At 43.6% G+C, this 9,860-nt stretch overlaps 1 protein-coding gene across 1 annotated transcript; it reads right to left on the bottom strand.

The window, feature by feature from the left end:
• Window positions 1-3,220: 3,220 nt before the first annotated feature.
• Window positions 3,221-6,741, bottom strand: LOC141629611 (uncharacterized). Its single transcript, XM_074442587.1, has 4 exons — window positions 6,493-6,741; window positions 5,609-5,691; window positions 3,606-4,328; window positions 3,221-3,488 (listed from the first exon to the last, which is right to left on the bottom strand). Exons 1-4 carry the CDS (start codon window positions 6,739-6,741, stop codon window positions 3,221-3,223), a joined length of 1,323 nt encoding a protein of 440 aa, XP_074298688.1.
• Between the last annotated feature and the right edge of the window lie 3,119 nt (window positions 6,742-9,860).

Below are 9,860 nucleotides of genomic sequence, written 5' to 3'. Positions count from 1 at the left end.
ATGTGAGTCTCTACCAACCCCGCTTCATTGTAAAGGTGATTCCCCCACACTTGAGGTTGTTCATCCGGAATATCCCCAACCAAACTAGCCACAAAAAGAGTGACCAAACCTCCACAATTGATGCTTCCCTTCTTCTAACGTTGATTAGATGCACCAACCACAAAAAGCCTTGCCCAATCCGGCACCCCCTCCCCCTCGGGCAACATCGCCCACATACACTCACGGACCCCATCATTGAGTTTGGTAGGTTCCCCCATCGTAAAGAAAAAGCACGAAATCATCCGTGTAAGAATCCGGATGGGGGGGTTTGTGATTGAGGAGATCTTGTCATTGTTTGTCTGGGGTGTTTTCCTCGTGAGGGCAAACCAAGTATCGTCCAAGGCCGTACCCGGAAGGTTTAAGGAGGAGGGTGGTTTGGTGATTCTCAAAATTTCCCTCACTTTCTCAAAGGTTATGGTATGCCAAGTTTTGTTCAACCTAAAGTTCACCCGTTCATTCCCTCTTTCCCCCGTGATTTGGATGGTCGAGAGGAATTCTAAGGTGTAGGCGGGGTATGTACGAGGTTAAAGTTTAATGTACCTCTCTAACCCCACCTTGGTGAGGAAGGCAAGGGTGTGGTCAAGGATACCCATATCCCTCAAGGTTTCCTGGTGAAGGAATTTGGAAATCGGTAGGGGCTTACTCTCAAGGAACTTAAAGTAAGTCTTAAGGTTGTTTGGTAACCCTTCATCCCCCTTAAAAGGTTTGGGTGGTGCATTGGGTGGAGGTTGGTTTGAGGATTCACCCTTCTTCTTAGACTTTCCTTTGCCAGGACCAAAAACCATCTTGTTCTATTTTAAAAGTGCAAAAACAACCACTTAAAAACAACCAAAAATCTGAAAAATTTTCTAAGGGGCAATTCAACAAACACCTTGTGTGCACTAGCACAAAATTGTGTAGCTAAGGTAATTTTGTTGAATATTTGCCTTCCCTAACAGAAAATGATTGCCAACAATCCCCAAACAAGCAATTACAAGCAAGAATTCAACTCAACTACTCAAAGGAAATCGAATTGAATAAATTTAAGATAAAGATAGTGAAGAAAGTTGTTATACCTTCCCGAAAATCCTCAATCTTGCTTGAATACGGAAGAATGTTGCATAAAAACCCCTTTATAACCCAGAAATCCACTTGAACAAGCTTCAAATCAACCCGAAAAAATTCTAGGGGGAGATTGGGGGATTTTTGTCAGAAAATTGGAGATTTGATGGTGTTTTTGATTCCAAGGATGAATTTGATGAAGAAATCGGTGATAAAAAGGAGGGTTGTTGTTGACAAGTAGTGATTTGGTTGGATTTTTAGTGAATGAGAGGAGGGATGTTGGTGTGTTGTTGAAAAAAACCTTTGGTAAATAATGGGGAATGAACACGGGATAAGAGAAGATAAGGAATCGAGATTACAGACCTGCGCAGGCTGCGTAGGCTGCGCATTCACTGTTCCCGCCTGCGCAATTTTGCGCACCTGCGCAAGCCTTATGCGCAGGCTGCGCCTTGTTTCGCAGTTTTTGCTCATGTTCCTTTATTTCCAAATTCCTTACTTAGCCAAATTTTTACCCATTTCTTCTTGTTCCCTTTCCCTTGGTCTCTTCCAATAATTTTGTCCATTAAACCCGGCTCTCATATCCTCTTGGGCACGCCTTCCAAGAAGGTTCTTGCAAATCACTATATCATTAAACAAACCTCAAGTGCCATTTTACATGTCAATGCAAATGAAATTAATTTAACGAAAATAACATGCGAGTAAATAAATTGCGGAAATAAATTGCGGAAATAAACTACGCTAGGAAAGCAATTAAATTGGGATAGAATATTTACAAATTTGCCGTTATTTAACGTCGATGGCTCGACTTAGTCAATGTTGGAGAATCAATCTTTGTAAATTGGATCTTCTAAAAGAAGATCCTCTTCGCCTTGTAGCTCGATTCCAAAGTTGTTGAAAAAAATTTTGGTAAATAATGGGGAATGAACACGGGATAAGAGAAGATAAGGAATCGAGATTACAGACCTGCGCAGGCTGCGCATTCACTGTTCCCGCCTGCGCAATTTTGCGCACCTGCGCAAGCCTTATGCGCAGGCTGCGCCTTGTTTCGCAGTTTTTGCTCTTGTTCGTTTATTTCCAAATTCCTTACTTAGCCAAATTTTTACCCATTTCTTCTAGTTCCCTTTCCCTTGGTCTCTTCCAATAATTTTGTCCATTAAACCCGACTCTCATCTCCTCTTGGGCACGCCTTCCAATAGGGTTCTTACAAATCACTATATCATTAAACAAACCTCAAGTGCCTTTTTACATGTCAATGCAAATGAAATTAATTTAACGAAAATAACATGTGAGTAAATAAATTGCGGAAATAAATTGCGGAATTAAATTGCGGAAATAAACTACGTTAGGAAAGCAATTAAATTGGGATAGAATATTTACAAATTTGCCGTTATTTAACGTCGATGGCTCGACTTAGTCAATGTTGGAGAATCAATCTTTGTAAATTGGATCTTCTAAAAGAAGATCCTCTTCGCCTTGTAGCTCGATTCCTTTGTAGTAATTCTTCAACCTTTGCCCATTTACCTTTATCACTTTTCCCGAGGTCGGGTCTTCCACCTCCACCGCTCCGTGTCGAAAGACCTTCTTGACTTTGTAAGGCCCATACCACTTCGACCTTAGCTTGCCGGGAAAATTCTTGAGACGACTTTGAAAAACCAACACATCTTCTCCCTCTTTGAAAACCCTTCTTGTGACCATCTTGTCATGCCAAGACCGAGCCTTTTCCTTGTAGATGCTAGCATTGTCATAGGCATTGTGCCTAAGGTCTTCCAATTCTTGGATTTGAAGCTTCCGGTGCAATCCCGCCTCATCGACATTTTGATTAAAAGCTTTGATTGCCCAATAGGCTTTGTGCTCCACTTCTACGGGAAGGTGGCATCCCTTCCCATAAATTAGCCTATATGGGGACATGTCGATTGGGGTCTTATAAGCCGTTCTATAAGCCCAAAGAGCATCTTCAAGCCTCTTGCTCCAATCCTTTCGGTCGGGATTGACCGTTCTTTCCAAGATGTGTTTAACCTCCCGGTTAGAGACTTCCGCTTGGCCATTCGTTTGGGGGTGATATGCCGTAGAAACTTTGTGAAGCACACCATATTTTTGAAGTAAGGTTGGGATCACCTTATTGCAAAAATGAGTCCCCCTATCACTCACAATGGCCTTTAGGAAGCCGAACCTTGAAAATATATTGCTTTTTGACAAATGGTTGCACCGTCTTTTCATCATCACATTTCGTGGGGATAGCTTCCACCCACTTAGACACGTAATCGACCGCCAAGAGGATGTAGATGTATCCATAGGAATTACGGAATGGCCCCATGAAGTCTATTCCCCAAACATAAAAAATTTCCAAGTAAATCATCGGTTGTTGGGCCATTTCGTTCCTACGTGATATGTTGCCAAAATGTTGGCATCTATCACAAGTAGTAACGAAAATATGAGCATCTTTAAACAACTTGGGCCAATAGAACCCGCACTCAAGGATTTTACGTGCCGTTCTATGAGGCCCAAAGTGACCCCTACAAGCGTACTCATGGCAATGCTTTAGGATGGATGGGATTTCTACATCCGGTACACAACGTCGGATGACTTGGTCTTGACAGATTTTCCATAAATATGGCTCATCCCATATATAGAATCTAGAATCGGACTTGATCTTGTTCCTTTGACTAGATGAAAGTGAGGTGGGAAACTTCTTGGTGACCATGTAATTGACAAGGTTGGCATACCAAGGCTCAACGGCCTTCCTGGAATAAAGAGATTCATATGGTAAGCTACCGTCAACTACTCCCATAGTTTTCACGAGATCTTCATTGATGTGAAGCCTACTCAAATGGTCGGCCACCACATTAGCACTCCCTTGCTTGTCCTTGATCTCTATGTCAAACTCGCTCAACAAAAGCACCCATCTCATGAGCCTTGCCTTGGTGTATTTCTTGTCTACAAGTTGCCTTATAGACTTGTGATCGGTATAGATGATGACCTTTGCACCCAAGAGATAAGCCCAGAATTTTTCAATGTCATACACCACCGCTAAAAATTCCTTTTCCGTGACGGTGTAGTTCCGTTGAGCATCATTCAAGAGTGAAGAAGCATATTGGATCATATATGAAGCTTTGTCATCTTTTTGTCCCAATACGGCTCCAATGGCAAAATCGCTTGCATCGGTCATGATCTCAAAAGGCCGATCCCACTTGGGTGCTTGAATGATTGGGGCCGATATAAGTCTCTCCTTCAACAAGTCAAATGCTTCCCTACAATGATCATCAAACACGAACTCCACATCCTTGTGCAAAAGTTTGCACAAGGGGTTAGCTATTTTGTAGAAATCCTTAATAAACCTTCGATAAAAACCCGCGTGTCCTAAGAACGACCTCACGTCTCGAGTATTAGATGGATACGGTAAGGTTTTAATCACATCCACCTTTGCCGTATCTACATCAATCCCTCTTTTCGACACTATGTGCCCTAACACGATTCCGCTACTCACCAATAAGTGACACTTTTCAGAATTTAAAACGAGGTGAGAGTCTATGCACCGTGATAGGACCATAGCGAGATGGTCTAGACACGAGTCAAATGAGTCCCCATGGATGGTGAAGTCATCCATGAAGACTTCCAAAATGCGCTCTACATAGTCCGAGAAAATGTTCATCATGCATCGTTGGAAAGTGCCGGGGGCATTGCACAATCCAAAGGGCATGCGGTGGTAAGCATAAGTACCAAATGGGCAAGTGAAGGTTGTTTTGGATTGATCCTCCGGGTGAATGGGGATTTGAAAATACCCAGAATACCCATCCAAAAAACAATAGTACTCTTTCCCACCTAACCTCTCTAGCATTTGATCTAGAAAGGGTAGGGGGAAATGGTCCTTCCGAGTGACTTGGTTGAGGCAGCGATAATCAATACACACCCTCCATCCCGTTTGTAAACGGGTGGGGATCAATGCCCCTTGAGGGTTTTTGACTACCGTCACCCCTCCCTTCTTTGGCACAACTTGAGTAGGACTTACCCATTGGGAGTCACTAATTGGAAAGATAATACCCATTTGGAGAAGTTTGATAACTTCTTCCTTGACAACTTCCATCATAGGTGGATTAAGCCTCCGTTGTGGTTGCCAGACGGGTTTTGCATCATTTTCCAATCGAATTTTGTGCATGCAAGTGCTTGGGCTTATCCCCTTGATATCCGCGATGCTCCATCCAAATGCTTCTTTGTACTTATGCAAAACATCCACCAATCTCCTCTCTTGATCACCCTCAAGTTGGTTTGAAATTAGGAGGGGTAGAGTGTTATTTGCCCCAAGAAAGACATATTTCAAATGGTCAGGGAGTGGTTTGAGATTGGGGGTGGGTGGCTTAATGATGGATGGAAGGGGCCTTTCAAGGGAGGCCTCTAAGGATAGAAAATGGGACGGGTTGTCATAAGAGTAGGAAGAAAAACATGATTCGGATGAGCTGGGAATTGCGCAGGCTGCGCATAGGGTCTGCGCAGGCTGCGCATGGGGGGTGCGCAGGCTGCGCATGGGCTCGACATTTCCTCTTCAATTTCTTTCACTTCTTTTTCTTCCTTTGATTCTTCTAGTGGTTCTTCCTTTTCCAATGCTTCTATACTTTCCTGCACATCATGAGACAACAAAAACCGCAACCCTTCCTTCTCGACATTGTTAGTTAGGGCCACCTCAAGTGGGTCCCTATGACTAATTTGGTAAACTCGATTTGCCAAATGTTCAATTTTGTCAAGATAGTAGCAACAACTCAAATCATCGGTCTTTTTCATCGTCTCATACACATTACATTTCAAAACTTTCCCTTCAAATTCCATGGTCAAAGTTCCATCATACATGTCAAGCTTGGTTTTAGATGTTCTCATGAAAGGCCTCCCTAGCAAGAGGGGTGTAGCCTTAGAGTCCGGTTCCATATCCAAAACATAAAAATCGGCCGGAAACATGAATTTATCAACTTCTACCAACACATCCTCTACAAGGCCCTTGGGGTGAATTGTGGAACGGTCCGCCAATTGGATCACAACATTGGTCCTAGAGATGGGAGGCAATTCTAAGGTCTCATAAATGGAATAAGGCATGACATTAATAGAGGACCCCGAGTCTAGCATAGCTCTAGCAAAATCTTTGCCTCCAATTGAGCACGGTATAGTTAGCATGCCCGAATCATCCCACTTTTTGGGAAGATTTTGTTTGAAAATGGCCGAGACATGCCTACTAACCGTGACTCTTTCTACTCCTTTCCTTGGCTTCCGTTTAGGGGTGCAAAGTTCTTTGAGGAACTTTGCATACCTAGGAACGGTGTTAATGATAGTAAAAAGAGGGATGTTGACCTCACATTTCCTAAAAGTCTCATAAAGATCGGTGTCTTTATCAAACTTCTTGGGACTTGTGAGGGCACTAGGAAATGGTACCTCCGGTTCATATTCCTTTTCAATCTCTTGGAGTGAATCCGTTGTGTCGGTGCTTCCTTCCTTTCCTTTGCCAATGCTCAAAGGACTCCTCTCTTTTTCCTCATTAGCTTTTGAAGATGATCCTTTCCCTTGTTCAACCACAAGTTCTTCTTCAATTTGATCTTCAACCTCAATAACCCTTTCTTGTGACTTGCCCCTTCTCTTCTTCTTGGGAGGGGATTCTAAAGTTCTCCCCTTTCTCAATGTCATAGCATTAGCATTCTCTCTAGGAGGAAATGTAGTGGAGGGAATAGAAGTTGAGGTCCTTTGATTTTTCTTGGCAAGTTCTTGGGCAATTTGGCCAAGTTGGACTTCTAGGTTGGCAACCTTGGCATCACTAACATTCTTGTCGGCATCAATCTTGTCAAGCCTCTTGTTTGTTTTGACTTGCTCTTGCAAAATGTTTTTAAGCAAGTCTTGAACACTTGGTTCCTTTTGAGAATTGTTGTTACCTTGATTGCCAAATTGGGATGATTGACCTTGGCTTTGGTTTCTACCTTGGTTGTTGAAATTCCCATTCCTATTTCCTTCTTGATTGAAATTCCCATTCCTATTTCCTTGAGAGTTTGAACCTTGACCTTGTCGGGAATTTTGGTCCCTCAAGTGGTTGAATTGACCATTCACAAAACTCTTTGAGGTGTCACCACCCCAACCAAGTCTAGGATTGTCTCTACTCCCAACATTGTAATTGTTGCCACTAGGGTCATAATTGTAGTATCCTCCTCCGAAAGGATTCAAATGGCTGATGTTGGGATCCTGCTGGCAGATGCTGGGGAGCAGATGCCTGACAATGGGATCTTGCTGATAGCTGCTCAGAAGGAATAGTTTTCACCTGCCTTTACCATCCTGTTATCTGGTCACCAAGGGTGAGTCTGGTAGTTGTCATAAGTTTATTGTGCACTTGTTTATTGTGCACTTGTCATGTAGGTGATACCTGCAAAATGTTAGTAATGCAATGCATATGCATGCGAGGACCCTCTAATGTATGATATGGGCTATAATATGCTGTGAATGCAATGTCAATCATGCCTATATGTTTTGTCTTTGTCTACGGGGACAATACATGTTTTGAAGGATGATAAATATATCTGCCCCTGGCCAGGGGGTAGGAGTAAGTGTTAAATCATTGTAGGACGTACCTTAGGTAAGTTTATCGTCGTTCTAGGACCGTTGAAATGTTCTGGGAAGTTGACTTTGCAAGGTGCAAGTCCTTGTTAGTATTTTCAAATACATTGCTTATCGTGTCTGCCCAAGGAACAGATTTAGACTGGAGGTGGCCGTGTCAACCCAAGGGGCTGATTTAGACCTAGCTAGCTGTCACGTCAATCCAAGGGGCTGATTTAGACATATGCCGCGTTCTGGATAGAGGTGGTCGTGTCAACCTGAGAGATTGATTTAGACCCGTTGTGTGAACCTGAGAAGGTTGATTTAGACTTAGCTAGCTGTCGTGTCAGCCCAATGGCTGATTTAGACATATGCCGCATTTGACTACTTAACCTTGTTCATGACGCAAGGTGTGTTCATCATGTTTAAAGCCAACATGGGGTTATAGTCATTCTAGGACCAATGGGACGTTGCAGGATTCTGGTAGCTCAGAGATCCCTGCACTCCATATGTGTGTGCATGCATGCTGGGGCCCTGATTAATTGCGTTGATTGCGAGCTACGTCCAGGGTGTGGTATCCAGGGTAGATGGATGAGCTTTTGGCTGTCAGCCAGGCTCCCTTTCGTATGTTCCACAGTCCGCCTGGTGAGGGTGCTCCTAATGAAGAAATGTAGGTTAGGCATGTTGGAGTGCCATGTGCATTGTCACCCCGCGTTTTTAGTTGATAGTACTGCTAGCTACACCTTCAATGTACCATAGATATTATAATTCAGAGTGATGCATTTAGAGAAGCCTGAAAATCGAAATTCTACCAGGGCGATGTGAAGTACCTGATGCCGTCTCATGGGGTGCCAGAGAAATTGTGGTCCCAAGAAGCTTACAGACCACCCAACTCCAATAGTAGTTTTCAAAGTTTAAAGAAATAAAAGAAAAGAAAACGACACAAAATTGGTAGTATGCCTACTACCGTTTTTTTTTATTTTGTTTTTTTATTTTTGGCTTTTCTTAGTACACTACTCCGTACACTAAACTCTACTTATTATCAAAAGTGATACCTCTTCAGGTGGAGTATGTTCCATGGCTCGTTTATTAATTAACCTTGCACGGTCATTAACTTATACGCACCACGACCAACTATGCCTCCAACCTGGTATGGAGATTCGCATCTGGGGGATTCTATGCCTGTCTAGGTGGTTGTACACTTTTAAGATGATTGTATGCCTGTATAGGTAGTTATACAACTTCAAGGTGATTGTATGCCTGTATAGGTGATTGAACACCTTCAAGGGGATCGTATGCCTGTTTAGGTGGTTGTACACCTTCAAGGTAACTGTCTTGTCCTTAGCTCTGGTGGTATTACTGCCTCTCCTCTGAACACCAGGCTGAAGGGTGTTTGAACTGTTCTTTTAGTTTCTGCCCCCAGTTTCTTTCAGCTTTTGCTTCAGGTTCTCAATAGTGAGTCAACTTGTCCATTGGACTGCTTGTTTCTGGTTGCCATGCCAAATATGTATTCTTTGCCCCCTGCGTGATTTTCACAGCTTGGATGTGGAGGACATGCACTTCCGCTCGTCATTTATTATTTCATGTTCTGGTTCCTAGGGGACCTGGCTGATGGCAGCATGTATTGCTGTGGTTTTCCGCTTGAGGAAGTTGATTTAAGAATGTGTTCTGCAGCATTCTGGCTGCTGCCTGTCTCCTGCATATTTAGGGTGCTAGGAACTTTTATGTACTGCCAGATGTTGGGGATCAGACAGCAGAAATTGGGATCCTGTTGAGGACCAGAGGTCTGTCACTGGGATCCTGCTGGCAGAGCGATCTGATACTCATTAGGAGGCGGAGTATCCTGCAAGCAAGGTAATCTGCAAGCTGCTGGTGGAGGGACCTATCCTGCTTGCCGGGTGGCCTAATCTTCACGGAAGAAGGCTGTTTCTGGAGGCAGAAAGTTTGCTGGCAGACTGACCTGCCCTGCTGGCTGGGTTGCCTGATCTGCACGCAAGAAGGTTGTTTCTGTAGGAAGAAAGTTTGCTGGCGGAGCGACCTACCCTTCTCTCTGCGTTCTGCGCCCTGCATTTTGCAGGAGGACGCTCCATTTGATCTAGGGGAAGAGTGGCAGGTTCTGGAGCCCGTGTGAGCACTTCTGCTGGCAGGAGAATTTAATGACGTTCCTGCAAGAAATATTTCTGCTAGGGTTGGCAGATGGCATAACCAATAAACTTCCGACGCTC

This window comes from Silene latifolia, chromosome Y, assembly GCF_048544455.1.
Source record: "Silene latifolia isolate original U9 population chromosome Y, ASM4854445v1, whole genome shotgun sequence".
Taxonomy (NCBI): domain Eukaryota; kingdom Viridiplantae; phylum Streptophyta; class Magnoliopsida; order Caryophyllales; family Caryophyllaceae; genus Silene; species Silene latifolia.
The sequence above is the reverse complement of the archived record's forward strand: the minus strand, read 5'-3'. Positions and strand labels throughout refer to the sequence as shown.

Coding starts and splice junctions, on each gene's coding strand:
- LOC141629611 (XM_074442587.1), bottom strand. CDS start 6,741: ATGACATTGAGAAAGGGGAGAACTTTAGAATCCCCTCCCAAGAAGAAG. Junction 5,692..6,492: donor AAAAGGAATATGAACCGGAG/GTACCATTTCCT, acceptor CATGATGTGCAG/GAAAGTATAGAAGCATTGGA. Junction 4,329..5,608: donor AAAGAAATTGAAGAGGAAAT/GTCGAGCCCATG, acceptor TGATCATTGTAG/GGAAGCATTTGACTTGTTGA.